The 17,414-nt window shown below is 39.2% G+C and overlaps 1 protein-coding gene across 2 annotated transcripts; it reads right to left on the reverse strand.

The window, feature by feature from the left end:
- Positions 1–1,389: 1,389 nt before the first annotated feature.
- tbx20 (T-box transcription factor 20) lies at positions 1,390–15,271 on the reverse strand. 2 transcript variants are annotated; one of them, XM_039807287.1, is made up of 8 exons: positions 14,792–15,271; positions 13,349–13,586; positions 11,945–12,109; positions 10,519–10,627; positions 7,465–7,623; positions 7,201–7,277; positions 5,032–5,144; positions 1,390–4,788 (listed from the first exon to the last, which is right to left on the reverse strand). In XM_039807287.1, the coding sequence occupies exons 1-8, from the start codon at positions 14,919–14,921 to the stop codon at positions 4,460–4,462; spliced, it is 1,320 nt and encodes a 439-aa protein (XP_039663221.1). In that variant the 5' UTR covers positions 14,922–15,271; the 3' UTR covers positions 1,390–4,459. The 2 variants fall into 2 exon arrangements, with proteins under 2 accessions (XP_039663221.1, XP_039663220.1); XM_039807286.1 differs by having other exon boundaries at positions 5,032–5,147.
- Between the last annotated feature and the right edge of the window lie 2,143 nt (positions 15,272–17,414).

Consider the following 17,414-nt stretch of genomic DNA (forward strand, 5'->3'; position numbering starts at 1 on the left):
CTGTGTGGGTTTTCAGAGCCTTTTTATACTCCGTTTACACGTACATGGTTATTTTGAAAAACGGAGACATTTCCCTTCGTTTGTACCCATCGTTTACACGCAAACGGAGAATTTGCCTCTGAAAATGATTCTTTCTAAACAACCCGGCCAGAGTGGAGATTTTGGAAAACTTTGTTTGCACGTTTGCATGTAAACTGAGAAAAACTCAGGTTTAGGCAGCCGAGGAAGTGAGGAAGAGAAGAGCACAGACAGTATATAAAATGGACCAACAGAGCCCGTTGCTCTGGACGGAGACCAGTGAAGGATATTAGAAGCACTTTTCTGATGAGCGCTGAGAGTTACTGAGCAGCCTCCAACTGAGAGAGACAACATAAATGTGACGTGAGCAACCTGTCTGAAAGTGTGAAGTCTTCTGGTAGCTGTGCCGAGAGAAATCTCAATCATTCCCAATCTTACAGAGACGGAGAGTGTAGGTATATGTAAGGAGATAACATAAGCACAGGCTAATTATTGCTAACTAAAATGCTAGTTAACATTAGTAATTAAACTTAAACAGCTCATGCAAGTCGAAACTGCCTGCGAGCTTCTCCTGTACTGTACGGTAATTTCTCTACTATGCGACAGTAAGTCGCGTGGTTATGACACAATCGTTAGCCTATTTTTACAAAAAACGTCTGCTACGGAGCCATAACGTGAGGTACAAGGTAATGGAACCTTTTATACATTGTCGTGTTTCTTTAGAAATAAACGATGGACAAATGGAGTCTTTAAACGCTTCAGATGTAAAGTTATTCACTGTCAAAATGAATGGCAGTCAGTGGAACGCTAACAGCGGGTGAGTGCTTGTTAGCATAAAAATGGCGCCATAGGAGCTACGGGTTGTTCACAGACGCTTACCCCCTTGGAGAAGAGATAGGAAGTGATTTGTTGCTGTTGTTGCTATTTTCGGGATTCTGATTGGCTAACGTGGGCTTGAGCTTCTCGTTATACTGCCACCTACAGGTTTGGCATGCTCTTGACGGCATATATACACGGGTATGTGTAAACACATTTTTTTCTGAAAACTGACAGCTGTGCACCATGTTGTTTTTGAAAACGGAGAGGTTGAAATGTCCGTTTATGAAAATAGCCGGCCACGTGTAAACGTAGCAGTCGACACAGAACAATACCGTTTGTGTTGTTTTTTTCTCCGTTAACTTCTAGGCAACAGATTTTTATGTTTTGGCTTTTTATTTTTAATATTTCATCCCATAAACTCCATACTAGAAGATACAGAGAATTCCTTGAATGGCTTAGTAGAAGAGAAGAAAAAGTCTCAGTATCTGCTTTGGCTGAAAGAAATTCATCACTGAATGCGTGATACAGAAACCTTTTATAAATATGTTTCAGTTGTTTTTCCAATGATTTCATGATTTCATTTATTTCTGACAATCTGTGATTCATTGAGAGAGAAAAGTGAACATAATGGCAGTCAGTGAAAAAAAAGAACTCAAAGAGTTTGGGTGGTGATATATATTTCTCAAGGTTTACAAATAACTATTTTTTTTTTTTAAATGCGGCATAGTACATTACACATTATTTCCAGAGAGCAAAATAAATATATTGCACTTAAAAATCATCAAAACACAATCTCGTTCGGTGTCGTATATTATGGCATACAAAAGAAAGCTTTTTGTTTAAAAAAAAACAACATTATTTTGAGTGGTAAGTTGGGACTATGTGTGTGTTTTAAAAGGGGAAAAAAGTGTTTTACGTACTGATGGAAATCGACATTCAGTTGATTTGTACAAACAAAGCTCAGGTTTCACATCAGTGAAGGAACAAGAGCTGATCTCCAAAGCAAAGAAAAGGAAGTTCAAAATACAAGATTTCCTCAATAAACCGATGATGAAAAATAACTGCTTGCACATTATGGATATGCAAGGGTTCAGAACAGAAGGATTTTGTCCATATATTTCACTGCAACGGACTTCATATGATGTAAAATGTGCCCAGCTGGGACATTGACAGTGTTTGTGAAACCAGCTCATCTATCACTTTCATACATTTTGTTTCGAATTCTGCAAAGAGCAGCATTGGAAGTGTCGTCATCCATCACACGCACCTGAATCCACACAACGCTCCACTTCCGATGTGTCAAAATGTTGCCTTCATGACTCAAGAAGCTGAAATATTTAACTGTGTTTCTTTGGATTTTGTGCATAAAACGTGACAGCCTCACTGCAAAAAGTCTCCATCACAACCAGTTTGATTGTGTCCTTAAAAGCCATATTTTCCCTTGTGTTTCCAATATAATCCAACTAAATCAGAAATGTGAGTCTCTATCATGAAACAAGTAACTTGAGTGTTACTCGAATTGAGACTACGGCTGATTTGTGTTGGAAACAGTCTGAATAAATCGGAAAAAACAAGCAATTTTATCTATATTTATATTTATATAATTTATATATCTACAATAAGTTAATATCATCTAATATATAGGTCTAGCTCTAGGTTTTAGGACTCAATTATAGACAACAGCTGCTTGATAAAATGGAGAGTTATTGCTGTGGAGTTCTTGGATTGAATATAAACATAATATATATTAAACATAATAAAAATGTATTCAAAAACAACAGTATTAATTGTCCCTAGGACCATCTCACATGTGTAGCTTGTATTTCTTCTTAATTTTTCAAATAAATTACTCTAACTACTCCACCAGTGAGCTGCCATTTTTATGCACCTGCACCCATACGGAGTGCGAGTCGACTCCGGCGGCTTCCAGCTTCTCCCTGTCTGCATGTTTTAAATGAGACCGCAGAGAGCCATTATTTTCCAGGTGTGGACGCCCTGTTGGCACGCTCTGATGCAGCCATGAATCAGCTCGGCAACACCTCTAAAGACCAACTGCTAAAAGGCTGCAGTCGACAGTCGGCAACTGAAGACGGCGTGGAGACAAACCTGGCGTTTCTACCCAGACGCTGCGGTCTGTTTGCCGTGAAGTCCCACTGCTGTTACCCTTCAGATGTTTTCTGAACATTAAAGCGATTACTATGCATTGGCCACTGACTTCAAATCCTACCAGTGGAAACAGATGTATGATGGCTACCATTTATGGCTGGTTTCACACAGTACATTAAAATATGATACTCTAAAACTGATGATTTGAACTCAACACATTTTGTAATTGATTCCCTCTTAACCCGGTCACACCAGGAAGTAACACAACGAAATTCATCCGCACGTTTTCGCAGAATGGGCGGTGTTTGAGGCTTGGTGACCTGACGGCCAACACGCTAGCGCTAGTTAGTCACAATAACCCACAGCGTTTCTTTGTATTTTCTCTGTATTGGACAGCTATTCAAGCTAGCTAGCTAGCTAGTGAACAGTCAGTTCAGTAGCTCGTTGGCCAGTTTGCTAACACACAGATAATTCAAAAGGCATATTTGTACCATCAACTCCTGTCTCATATCTATCTGCAATCCATGCCTCCTTTGTGGAGAAGTTAACACTCCAGCAGAGGAGCTTAAATAAAAATTGTATGGAGCAACACAGCTTATAAGCTACGATAGCTTCCAACATTTTGATGCCCAAACTTCGCCATTATAAATGCTGATGTGACCGGGCCTTTAAAGTATGCAAACAGCCTTCACCCCTGTTGCAGGTTAGAGCTTATTCATCCCATATTATTCCATATAGTAAGTCCAGCGTGTTTGTCTACTGCAGTCAGCATGCGTCCTATGATTATTTTTTTTTGCACTCTACAGTGAGTAAATGTTGCATTTTCAAGTTTGTACAATGCTCTTTAACGTGTTTCTGACATTATTTTCAACAGAGCGTGAAGTCTGAACTGTACATATGGCTGGTTTCTAGAAAACAGAGGAAAGCTGAGATTCCGATATGCTGAAATGTTCACAGACTCCGACTACGCCTCGGTGTCCAACATACTGTAGCATCGGACGAGTCTCTCCGAAAATCTTCATCTTAGGTTGCACTGGTGGATCACACAGCAACCTGCCGTCTTTAAAGCCCCGGTGGAGACCCTGTAGGGACTGTTACACCCGCAGAGGGTGTCTAAATAATGGTTAAAATAAGTTTAGGTTGAGGATCCACTTTCTGTTCTCCAAGGGCCAAGACCAAACATGCTCCTTGTATCGTCTCGCGTCAGGCTTTATAGTTTGTTTTGAGGTTGTAAGTGTTTGTACAATGTCACTAAAGGGTTCATAGAAACCACAGGACCTGCTGATGTGTCCGCAGGTCCTGTGGAGGCGCCGCAGTCCTTTTTTCTTTTGGTGTGGATTTTCTGGATCAGTGCGCCACCTTCTCTTCACCTCACTCGCAGCAGGTGAACTATTTACAAAGACCAGGGGGAAAGATACAAACAGGATGAGGAGTGATGAGTCGGAGTGGAGAAATAACTGGTTGCGCTGGATTGGGGATCAGAGCGAAGATCGCCCGTCTCCTCCCCAGGACGGAGTCATACAAAGGGCGTCATGACCGTGGAGGTGTGGCGGAGTCCCTGGATGGCGGCATAGGGCCCCTGCTGGAAGTAGTGGTGGTAGCGGGGCATGTGGAAGGAAGGGAAGGACGGCCCACTGCCCTGCATGGTTCCAGCCAGAGCGGTGGGCGTCAGCGGCATGCCCAGTCGGCTGTAGGGGGGCAGGGAGCCCTGGATGGGGTGGGGCAGGGAGGCGGCGCCGGTGCCCATGGCCGACAGGGACTGTGGGTGCTGGAAGCCCGAGAAGCCCGAAGTGGTGGTGACCCAGGAGCTCAGGGAGAGGTTGTCTGAGGCGGTGAACGCCGAACCTGCAGGAAACAGGGGGCAGATGTAAATACTAGGGTGATACATACTTAAAGGTTAAAGGATAAAGCTGCGAATGTTCTGAAACTTGAGTGCCAGCAGGTCAGTAGGTATTGTAGATCTTTTCATGTTATTTGTTAACGATCAGAAAAATACAAAATAACACCAGCCTCATCCTACGTTAAGTTCTTATTTTGTTCTCGTCTCCTGTATCCGTGCTGACTGTTTTGGGTGCGACAGCCACTCACCTCTGGTGTGTGCGGTGTGTCCGTCCTCGCTCAGGTTCTCCTCGTCGCCAGCGTAGGTACGGATCGGCGACCGGGCGTACGAGTGCTTGTGGATCAGATTCTCAACACTTTCCCTGCAGCAAAAGCCGAAGAGAGAACCCCAAAATAAATCTCTTTTTTTTCCATTTTAGAGTTGCACCCCAATATAAAAACAGTGCACACTAGTGAGAAAAAGATTCTTGTGGAATATGAAAACATTTGAAAATGATCAAGAATTGTATGTCAACCTACAAAGCCTAGATCGTCTTTTTTCTTAGGTAACACTGATGTGTCACAGATTTCAGCGTAACGCCAGTATTTTGTTCTGTTCACTGACTATGTCTCTGTTTGCATATTTCCGTACATTCATGTAATATTTTTGTCTGAAAATGTGTGTGTCCACACTGTGTGTAGTTGTTTTCATCATGTTTGTGTAGACTGTGCACGTAGATTTTGGCGTTAGTGTGTATATGTGTGTTTGTCTGTATGTTGACCATGCCACAAAGTGCATTAGCTCATTTGAGTCTTGTCAGATAGCACTTCTCAAACACAGTGACACAAATTGTTGGGGGAGGTAGTGAGCGTGTGTGTGTGTGTTACGGTGGAGTGGAAAGGCAAGTGGTCTGCTTCATGAGCGCCATGCGTCCACATTAGCAGCCCCCCTTCTGCATCCCCCGCCCCTCCAATTAGGTTAGGAAAGTGCAATATCTGTCAGCAGAGGAGTACAAATGTGTGTGTTTTTATCAGCGTTGGGCCCCTCTGGCACAGAGGCCAAAGCAAACTCCCACAATGCACGGCAGGCCGGGAGGGGGCGAGGGGAGGGAGCGGGTGGGTATGTGGGCCTTGCTGGTTTCAATCAGTCACTGCAGCCAATTGAATTACTGTGTGTTTTAGTGCAGTGGCCGACTCCAGACTAATGTGATTTCTGCAGCTCCCCGAAGATCAATTGATCAGGTCTAATTCACAGCCCTCAAAAAGAGAAAGACAGAGAAGAAGAAAGAGGAGGGGGGGGGTGTGTCTGGCTGTGTTTCGGACATCTCTGGTTTGGGATGTTTGATTGAGGGAAATGGGCAGATGGTTTGATTTTGTCAGCTGATTTTGGCCGGAGTGCCGGAATCAGGAATTACGAGAAGTGTGTGTTTTGGCAATGTCAATAAAAATCCTTTGGACGGGGATTTGTAACTGTAAGTGTGTGTGTGTGTGTGTGTGTGTGTGTGTGTGTGTGTGTGTGTGGCATTTGTATCACACACAATATGGTACAAAACTATAGTGGAGGGCAAAAGAAAGAAACAAACGACAAAGGAAAGAACGAAAGAAAAATGCAGCGACTACAACAAGGGAAAATGAGAAGAAGACAAGAGTGTAAGACAAGGACGATGGAATGAAAAAAACAACAACGAGAAATCCAAGAAGGACAGATGGAGAGAAGGAAAGAAAAGAAAGGAAAACATAAAAAAATAAAGGAAAGAGGAAAGACAACAACGTAAGAAGGAAAGTCAGGAAGAGAAGGCAGAAACAATGACAGAAAGGACTGACAGAAGGAAAGACGAGAGAAAAGATTGAATGAAAGACAGATAGAAAGACAAGGAACAAAGACAAGGGAAGAATGATCCAAATGATAAGATGAAAAGGGTGAAAGAAAGAAAGACAACAGAGAAAGAAAATGACAGGAAAAAAAGCGAGACAGCAAAAAATAAAACAGGAAAAAAGAATTAAAGACAAGAAGTGAAACAGATGAATATACCTAGAGAAAGAAGACAGGGAAAACACAAGACAGCAACAACAAGATATGAAGGGAAGACAAGAATAAAAGACAGAGTGGTTTGAAAAAAAAAGGAAAGAGTGGGTAAAAGAGAAAATAACGAAAGCAGGAGCAGAAAGACAAGAATTATCAGAAGGCCTCAAGAGACAAGAAAGGTGATAAGAACTAGGAAGTCTAGAAGGCTAAAATGACGGAAAGAAGAAAAAGACGAGACAGAACAGATTTGAAGAAGCAAAGAAATGAGGGAAATATAGAAACAAAAGACAAGAAGGAAAGGCAGAATAAGAAATATAAGATTCATTTTGTCACAAATAGATTTTTTTTTTTTTTTTTTTATCATTTTATCGATGGTAAACAACAAACAGTGCAGGACCCAGAATCCCCTGTACCTCTCCATGTCCGTCAGCCGCGACGAGTCCCGGAACCCTTTGGCGAACGGGTTGCTGTCAATCTTCAGTTTGGTGATCTGGGAAACGCAGCGGGAGAGAAAACTGTAAATCTTTCTCCAGAAAAGCTACCAAATGGTGCGTGGAGCTATTTTATTGTTTAAAAAAAATGCCATGGGAACCAACAGCAGAGTTTGGCAGTTGGTCCAAAGAAGAAGAAGAAGAAGAGAACACGTGGCCCCTGATGCCCATTGGTCTATCACTCACCAGCTGGTTCTGATAGGCCGTGACGGCGGTGAAGACGGTCTCGACGAAGACGAAGGTGCGGAACTCCTCGGACTTGAGGTTGAGCAGCGAGGCGGTGTGCTCCTTCTTCTTGATGATGTGGACCCGCGGCTGGTACTTGTGCATGGAGTTGAGGATGATCTGCAGGAGGACAAGCAGAGCCGGAATCAATGACCAATCGATGAGAAATGGATGGGTCCAACAGTCCGACTGTCAGGGACAACCAACAGACCCAACAGTCTAACCAGCGTTAATATGTCAGGGTCAGGCAGGTGCTGAAGTGGGTAGAAAAGGAAGACAGTATACCCCGCCATGCATCACTTTTTGGTAATTAAATCGTAATTTAAATATCTTAACCCTTGTGTTGGCCTCAGGTCATTTGACCCGAGGACAGAATTGTTTTTTTAAACTAAATTACCCAAAAAATAACATGGATGCATGGATGTACAGTATTCCATACAACAATCTTCGCAGGTAAAATCAATGATTACTTTCATTGAATTTTGGGTGTTTTATTCAATTTTATAGCATTTGAAAAACAAGTTTCCATGGTTTCAAAACAGTCTGCTGACTAAGCTTTGACAGATACCAGTGTGTGATTCACTCAACATCCTCTGATCTTAACTATTATGCAAAAGAAAAATCATAATTTCTGCTTTTTTTTTACTCAACAAATAGGTATAATGTCATTTGAACTAGGTATATTGACCATGAATTTAAAAAAAAGCCTTAAAAAAGCGACAAAAACGTTGGAAAAAGCGACAAAAATAGTTAATTTTCAATTTAGGCCCGGAAGGTTCATGGTCGACAGGAAGACAACAAGGATTAAGCAATTTGAAGACATCCCTTAGGGCTCTGGGAAATGATGTAGGTTTTTTTTTTTTTTTTCCCACTATTGTCTTGACATATTCTCTAAACGAAATTATTGAAAAAATATAAAAAAATATTGCTAACATTTTATCCTGTTTACATAAAGTGAAGTTAGATGTTTTAATTCCGCATTCTATATATATATATATATATATATATAAAAATAGAGTAAAATCAAATGTGAAAATATTTCTGCATTTATTAAATATATTTAAAACTTATACTTAAAAAATCCTTAAAATTGCTCAAAAATAATAAACAACCACATTATAAAAAAAAAATAAACCTATAAATAAATATTGAAATAAATACAGTAACCTAGAAAAATGTGTAAAAAAATGGTACGTTAGAGAAGCTATACACCGAGCGTGGCATAATGCCTCATCGTTTACTCATTGCTCCCTGACTTTTGTGCAGTTTTGCAAATCTTTTTGACATGGAAAGCCTTCATATCCGACCGACTTACCGGTCTGATTGAAAGGGATGGGAAGGCCCGACAAAGAGGAAGAATAAAAAAGAGCGAAGAAGAAGAAGAAAAAACTGAGTTTGAAAAATGACACAGAGAGAGAGACCGGGATGCATTGCAGAGAGACGGAGAGTAAAAGGACAGTGGCGGAACGAGGGGAATGTAGAGAGAGAGGAGTGTGAACAGATAAAGTTGTTAACACTAGAGCAGCTGCAGGTCAGAGTTTTCCTCTATTCAACTCTCCTTAGTAAGGTGGGAGGGGGGCAATTCTCAACCACTGACCCGGGACACCAAATATTAAGTAATATACAGATGAAATGTTTGTGCAGAATTTTGTGTTTTTAACACCAAGTGCAACATAATGCAAAGGTAGTTAAATTAAATTCATCAACATTTTTGTTACAAATTATTTCAGTTGATAAAGTGAAAAAAAGTTCTGTTGAAAAAAAAAAGTATTGATTAGTATTGAAAAGAGTGTCTCTCCTTTATCAAATAAGTCATCCATACAACTGCTTGTTTTTCTGAATGGTATTATACATTTTTAGGATATTGTGGGGTGTTTTTATTTTGGATAAAGTTCATTTCTTTTTGTGCCACTATAGATTTAATTATATATTTTTCCAAATTTCAAGGCTTTAGCAGCAACGATAATTAGGCTACACAAACAATAAAACAAACGTTTGTCTGATCATCACGTTATGGGAAATATTATTTCTGCATTTTTATTCATATCAAAACAATTGATGAGTTTTTTTTAAATGATAACATTAATTTAATGGGGGGGGGGGATGCATTTGCATAAGACCTCTAATCATGATGTATTTTTTTGTTGTTGTTATAAATACATTATTTCTCCTTAAAACAAGCAGCTTTAGTAAACTTTTCCCTTATTAAATATATTTTAATATGTAATATCCAAAACCTGCTACATCTCTCTTTAACAAACTAGTGTATCCACTATAGGAATTACCAACAATCAAAAAAAAGAATATAAAATAAGAAGTGTTAGTATCTGTAAAATAGAAAGTCTTTTGTCACTTCCATGTAAGTACTCATGACGCTATGTTTGGTTAAAAAAGAAAAGATGTAGGCACACGCCCTCTAAGATAATAGCTACCTTGTTTCCCAGGATGTGTCTACTGTTGGCTGAATGAATGGATAAACGTTAAATGTGTTTTTGGTTGCGAAATGTTTTTCTGCTCCCGGCTTGTGCTTGGCAATTCGCCTTCAGTGAAAGGTGGGTTAAAGGAGCAATTTGCTCTTGTTAGGGGAGTAATTACAATGTCACACCGGCCTTTGAACCTGACGGAGAGACAAGCTAGCTTTCATATGACTTAGCTAGCCTACTAACTTCATCAACTTTAAAAAAATATTTTTTACATGCAATGTGGTCGATATCCAGAGTGGTTAATAACTAACGTTAACAAATCTAGAATACGAATTCCTACACACACATTTAAAATGTGTCTTGTCATTTTAGATACCGTTTAGGCTAGGCTATTTAAAAATATTGCCTTATTTGGTAACGTTGGGCTATAACGTTAAGTTATCACCTGAATTGTAGGCTAACTAGCTAGAATTTTCACAGTGTTTTGTAAAAGTAAAGTCTATGTAAGCATTTGTTACTGATAACTTGGGTTAATAAGTGACGTGTTTTTTATTTTTTATTTCTAGAGACAAAAGAGGAATAAAGTGCTCACATGTCCGTGCTGGTCCAGTTCGTTGTTTGTCAGTTTGACTTTCTCGAAGGAAACCATTTGCTTCATGAGCTGCTCTCCAGTGAACGGTGAGTCCGGGTGGACGTACAACCTGCAGGAGGAGGAGAAGAAAAACGGGGGATCACATCCTCAGCTGTGATTGGCTAAGAGGCGTTCGAAGCGAACGTTCGATACCCAATCAACGCACAGCTGTGAACAGAGCGAACTGGAAAATTACAAATCGCTTATTAGCGTCCACGATCTATCTGCCTATAAAATAGCGGGTAAATAGTAGGCTATGGTGGATTGTTTCAGTTTTTTAAGGGTGTTTAAATATTGGAGACTAAGACAAGAACAAAATCGAAATGCAATACATACAATACACAAAGCAAATCATTCTCTCACTAACGCATTTAATTCATAAAGACAAGTCTTTGTGTCCGCGTGTGGGGATTAAAATGGAGCATTAACAAAATATAGCTAGGCATCGCTGCCCAAACAATATTTGATCTAGTTAGGCTACTCCTCACTTTTCCTCAATACATGTGTTTGATTTAACTAATTAAGCATTTCTTGGACCTTTATGCTCGGAATTGAAGTGTAGGCTAGACTACATGTATGCAGCTCAGGATTCAAGAAATCAATTTTTTTTGCCAACATAAAGTCAGGAATAACACGTTTGTTGAGAAACAGTGACTCCATTTAGGCCTATTTTTGCTGGGCTAAGGTCAAATTTGAGTGTACTGAGTCTTAACTGCTGAAATCAGCCCATAAATTACCCTATGTTATCCTAAAAAAAATCTTCCCTTAGCTTAACCCCCCAAATTCGCAGGAAATAAATACAGAGGACATGACCTGTCCTGGGTGCATGGCATAGCGACCGTAATGCTAAAAAATAGGGTTTCAGGTGGCCTATTCTTTGAATTGACATTTTTATGACATCAATCAGCATGGCATGAATGTTCCCAGATGCTTCCTGGTAAAGATTCAATTATTTCATCGATCTCCATTACGGTGGTGGCCTCGCAAAGCTCTTTGGTCCCCAGTTTTTCTTCACGAGTTGATGATGATGTTCGATAAAAAAACATCCTAAAGGGCTCGAGCTAATAGCATAGGCCTGTCACATTTTCACAACAGTTAGCCTACAGATTATGGCTATATGCATTCATTATCATTCAAATTTTGAGGTCTCCGATTTTTTTTCTTGCCCAATTTGCTTCCCTTTAGACTGAAAAAAAATAATAAAAACTTTCAAGACTATAAGCCTATCTTCATGTCACCTGTAAGACCATGGTGTTTAAACCATAAGCAACAACAACATATATGCTATAGGCTATAGCTTTCCACGGCCCCCTTACTAAGGAATTACTGAGTGTTTTCTGTCCAGGAGGGCTCTGCCAGGTGTGCAGGGCGAGTCTCTGCAGCCTACCTGGCGGGCAGAGGAGGGTCGGCCTTGCCGGCCACCAGCCAGGAGGAGCGGTGGTAGGCGTACCGGTACCGCTTGTTGTCTACTGGGACGATGTCCATCAACACGATGTACTTGGAGTCCTGGTCCACCCCGGAGAAAGAGACCCGGATGGTGGGAAACATCCTCCTGATAGACAAGTGATAGATTATATTATTATTAGTCCGTTTTAACATTTAGAATAATATAAGGCTGATAATAATAGCCTAATATTCATAATTGTATTTGGGTAAGTGTGTTAGGCTACATGTGTAGTCCTATGTTGCTTTATGGCAGAATCAAATCAAATCATTATGAGGCTGTACCAATATATATATATATATATATATATATATATATATATATATATATATATATATATATATATATATATATATACACTGAGGTCATGTCGCCCACAATGCATATTGAAAAGAAAATTCTGACCAGATACCAAAAAGTCTATAGGCCTAAAAAAAAAATTTTTATTTCTTGGATTTTCATATTTTCCTTATTAATTATTTTTAGACTATATTTTATTTCCTAAATGCTATTTCAAAGCCACGCATGTATCAAATTCTGGTGGGGAAATCTCTTTGGCTATTTAGTAATGGTTTGATTTAATCTTATTTTTAAATGATCCAATAAAATTATTTAGGCTATTTTTTATTTATTTTTTTAACTGTATAGATAGCAAACCCCCTCCAGGTTATTAAAACTGCATGACCTAATTGTCCTCAGTGCTGCAGCCCGGCTGTTATGTTATGTCAGACATATGTTAACTTTATGAAACAAATACCATGTCTTAGCAATATGCATTTCTATTTCAGGATATGATTACATACATTCTTTAATTTACTCGTTTTAAGTGGCCATCCAGCCGCGGTGCATGCGTGTAGCCTTTTATGGCCATCAGCAGCTTGTTCTTTGTTCACAGGACTGTAAGGTCAGTAAACATGAGATTAAGGTGCAGCTATCAGGCGACGGGCCCGTCCATGTGAACTCTGCAGTGTGTCTGAGTTCACTGTTTGAGTCGTTGCTCTGACTGAGGCAAACCCACATGAGCTTTATACTCTTTATTTTATAAACGTTTTTAGCTTGCAAACTGAAGATGTGCACATCTGAACACCACGAGAGGACAATACATGTTTTACTTATGAATAAAATAGCATCAAATAAACCTGTTTATCTAATATAATGTAATGTCAATGTAATTGTTATTGTTATTCGTATTATTGTAATTATTAGTATTGTTGTTAAGTCATATTGTAAGCATATGGGACTGTGATAATAATAATAATAATAATAATAATAAAATAATAATAATAATAATAATAATAATAATAATAATAATAATTAGAATAAATGAAAGACAAGTCAACCGTTTACCTTCCAGACTTGGTGATGATCATCTCGGTGCCGAGCTCGTGAAATTTGTCCCACAGCTCTTTGGTTTCCAAGCTGCACGAGATCTTCGCCATCTCCTCGCTGGGGATGCCGGGATTGGTGGGGATGAGCGGCTCCGTGCACACCGCGGGCGCGCTCCCGCTGAAGTCCCCGTGTCCGTCCAGGGAGGACAGGTCAGCCAGAGACTGCTGGTTGCAGGAGGACTTCTCCACAAATTGTTCTTTTTTATATATATATATAATATAGAAACAGAAAAAAATAAACAGAAGTGTGAGGATATTTTTTATTTCATTTTCAATTATTGTCATCAGTGAGAGCAGCAGCTCTGTGTCACCAAGGATACATGTTAGTAAAGACAATGATCCTGCATGTAGCCTAGTTTACAATCTAACAAAATGGCTAATACATTCAAACATATCCTTATATTGTTATCATTATCCTGTTATTACGAGATTATCTAGGCCTACACTGTCCCATGTCTCCATGGTAATGGGAAATAAAATGGAATAACATTTGAGCTCTTTGTTTTGTAGGCCTATAAATCTATAAAACATGTACATCCTTAAGGGGAAAGAAAACTGCTCATGATTTCAATGAAATTCTAAATATATATAAGGAAAATAAATAAAAACTGACTGTTCTGCCAGTTTTGTATTTTTTTTTTTCCTCAAACAAATTCAAGTTGGTGCAGCATCCCACGTTGAGTGGATTTCTGTTACCCTGGCTATGCAATATGAACGCTTCAAATGAAACACAAGTCGCTCATGAGACAGAAAATAAAACGAGTGATATTCACAGTTGCAGAGCTCTGCTCCAAAATCCAGCGAAGTAAAAATGCTACTATTTATGTGGTGTAAAACTGAGACGATCCACACAAACTCACATCACTGTGTCAATCAAACACTTCAGTCACTTCTCAATCTTTCAATTAATACACATTTCCATTTTGTGTTTTAAATCACAATCATCATCTCGAAAAATAGAGTTTCATTTCTAACCAGACTCAAATTTAAACAATTACTCAGTGGTAGAAAAAAATGAAAAATAATAATAACAATAACAACGTGTTGCTTTTAATTTATTTGTGAAATGATGGTGATGTTGCGATGTTTTCATTTTTATTTAACCTACCTGTATATTGGGAAGCATTGATCGTTCGCTTTTTACCTCGCTGTCATCTGACAGAATTCCTCCTAATTCATTTGCCTATTTTGGTGTTCTCGGCATGTTGTAACACTCGTATTGTATTGTAGACTATTTATTCAAGTTCTAGCATAATCTATTTTCTTCTCTGCCGTTGCAGTTTCCTCACTTAACTCCTCCATTAACTTTCAGGGTTTGTTGCGTAAAACAACTTTAACAGCTGTAATCTTACGCACCAATTCACCTGAATCTAACCAATCGAATTCACTTTTCTATCCTTACCGAGAGGCTTGATGGTGTTCTCCTCCGTCTCCTTGTCCTTATTGGGCTTCCCACTGGACATCAGGGCGGCTATGGAGAAAGCGTTCGCCCTGGATGAGAGCTGCGGTTTCGGGGATGACGTATACTCCATGTCGGTGAAAAGGCTTTGACCAAAATAGTCCCCTTTAAATAATAATAATAATAATAATAATAATAATAATAATAATAATAATAATAATAATAATAATAACAAAAAATCCTGCAGAAACGCTCAACTCCGCTTGTTTTTGGCTCCAAGAAAAAGGCGAAAAGAAAAATACGCACAGTTTGTCCTCGATTTCGCTCTTTGCGCACAATCTGCTCGCTCAAACGGGTCAATACTCGCCACTTTGGAAACACTTGTCACTGCCGAGTTGTAAGTCTTGTTGGCTGCATGTTGAAGGGCGAAGGAGGCGGACTGACTCCAGTGACTTGTGCGTGTCCTGCGGTGCCAGATCTGAGGCCGGCTGCTCTTTGGGAAGCTTCAGTCCGATTCACCCTCCCCTTATAATTCCACTCTGCCCTCCAATCGCTGCCTCTGCTTCCACGTCACACTCCCACTGTCCCACAGCAGCTCTGATACCGAGCAGCCAATTAAAAAACCTGGAGCTGTCAGGGGCTTTTTTTTATTTTGTATTGTTTATTTCCAAAGACCCAGGAGAGTGTGTGGTTTAGGAGAAATCATATGTGAGATTTTTATGACTTCACACTGTCTGCGATGAGAGTGGGAAATGACAACCATATGGTGCTCTTTGCACTCATTGCACAATATAAAGGAAGGAAATAAAAAGTGAAATTTACTTTGTGTTTGGAGCCCTCTCATGGACCCCCCAAAAACCCCCCCAAACAACTTGGGAAAAAAAAAAAAAAAAAAAACCCAACAACAGGTGTCCCCCCCCCAAAAAATTTTTTTTTAATAAAAAAAGAAGGAAGGCTAACCAAAAAAAAAAAAAAAAAAGGTCTATAATAAACAGCTGCTATAATCTCACGTACACACGCATATTTTCATTTCCTTTCATCCAGACCAAGATTTAATATGCAGATGATCTTTATGTCCTAAAATACAATCCCTTGCCCTGTTTTGAAACATTTAGCCTACTATAATGTGATTCAATATTTGCTGTAATAAATAGGCTATGATGTAAGCAAAGCTTATATTTTTGTCTTTATTTTTTTAACATTGTGTAAAAGACTAGCAACTTGGCAACGGTCATTTCGTGTTGCTGTATGTTTTTTGTTTTATATTGTGAAAATTTTTTATCCTTTTTTTTTTTCCCCAAACAAAAAACAAAAAAAAAAAAAAAAAACCTTTGAACTGAAGCGCTAAACGTAACACTGTCACCATGTCTGTAATATTTTTGATTTTACATAAAACTTTTCAATTGTATGATCAAAACTCTTGAACTAGAATCTGACACACTTTCCATCACTTGTACTCACTTGATTTACGATGTTTCCACAATCAGAGGACGCCAGCAGCACTTTCAGGTACACCTTGAGATCAATAAGCTCTTCAAATATATAAACACACACGATATTGAGCTTTTCCATTTGTTAACATACATAGAAAATGTACAGTCTATACAGAAAATAGGTTCACATCAGAATTGATTTTGTTCCTCAGTTTGTCACTGTTAATGAGAGTTGGGGTTCCTCAGTGTCCCTGTGTAGACTGAGCTCTGCGATTAAATGTATTGCACTGCAGCCACTTGCTCATAATGACGATGTAATATATGTTAGTCATATTTGTTTTGTTGTTTGGTTGAATGTTGTGTTTTGTTATGTAGACACATTTCATATATAATCAGTCATTAAGGTCACCTCTCTCAGCCATAAATCTAAGCTGCTGTTTTTCTGATAAAAAAGGGAGTACGTGATGGAAAGTGATGGAAAGTCTGCTTTCTTTTACTCCTAGAAAATCTTTCATATGCAATAAAATACAACACACAGCACAACTTACAGTAGAATCGCATCAACACACTAATAACTCTCAACAACATAAGGTTGTTTTAATTGAAGTATATTGCAGGGCTGCTTTCTGCATTGTGAGCTTGCTTTTCTGAGAGTAGTGTTGATGTTAACAGAAAAAAACAACACAATTCCCAATTCTGCTATATTTTGGTTATTTGTTTTGTCCCATAAAGCGGATGGTTTCCAACTTTATTGTTTTAAAATGAAACGTCTCAATTAAAAAGGTAACAGTGGTTCTGCTTTTCGTCCTCATTATGTGGTGTGAAGTGTGTGAGAAATGCCTTTACAACACACACGCACACTGCACACACGCACATACGCGCACACACACACATGCACACACATGCACACAGACACACACACACACGCACACACACGCACACACACACACACACACATTATTTCTATGAGGCCTATAGTAATAAACAGTAGCAGCCTGGTTGGTTTTAATGGTGACAACAGACCGACCTGCAGTCTGTACTGTAGGTTTTCCCAGCTGTTATTAGTTTTTACTGTCTTTAGTTACTCATTCAATTTGATATCAAAGATGAAAACTTTCAAGATGGAATAAATACATCTTATTTTTCCCCTAACTTGATAATGTCTGAGTCCGGTCTTGGCGTCACCTAAAGTG

This window comes from Perca fluviatilis, chromosome 7, assembly GCF_010015445.1.
Source record: "Perca fluviatilis chromosome 7, GENO_Pfluv_1.0, whole genome shotgun sequence".
Classification (NCBI taxonomy): domain Eukaryota; kingdom Metazoa; phylum Chordata; class Actinopteri; order Perciformes; family Percidae; genus Perca; species Perca fluviatilis.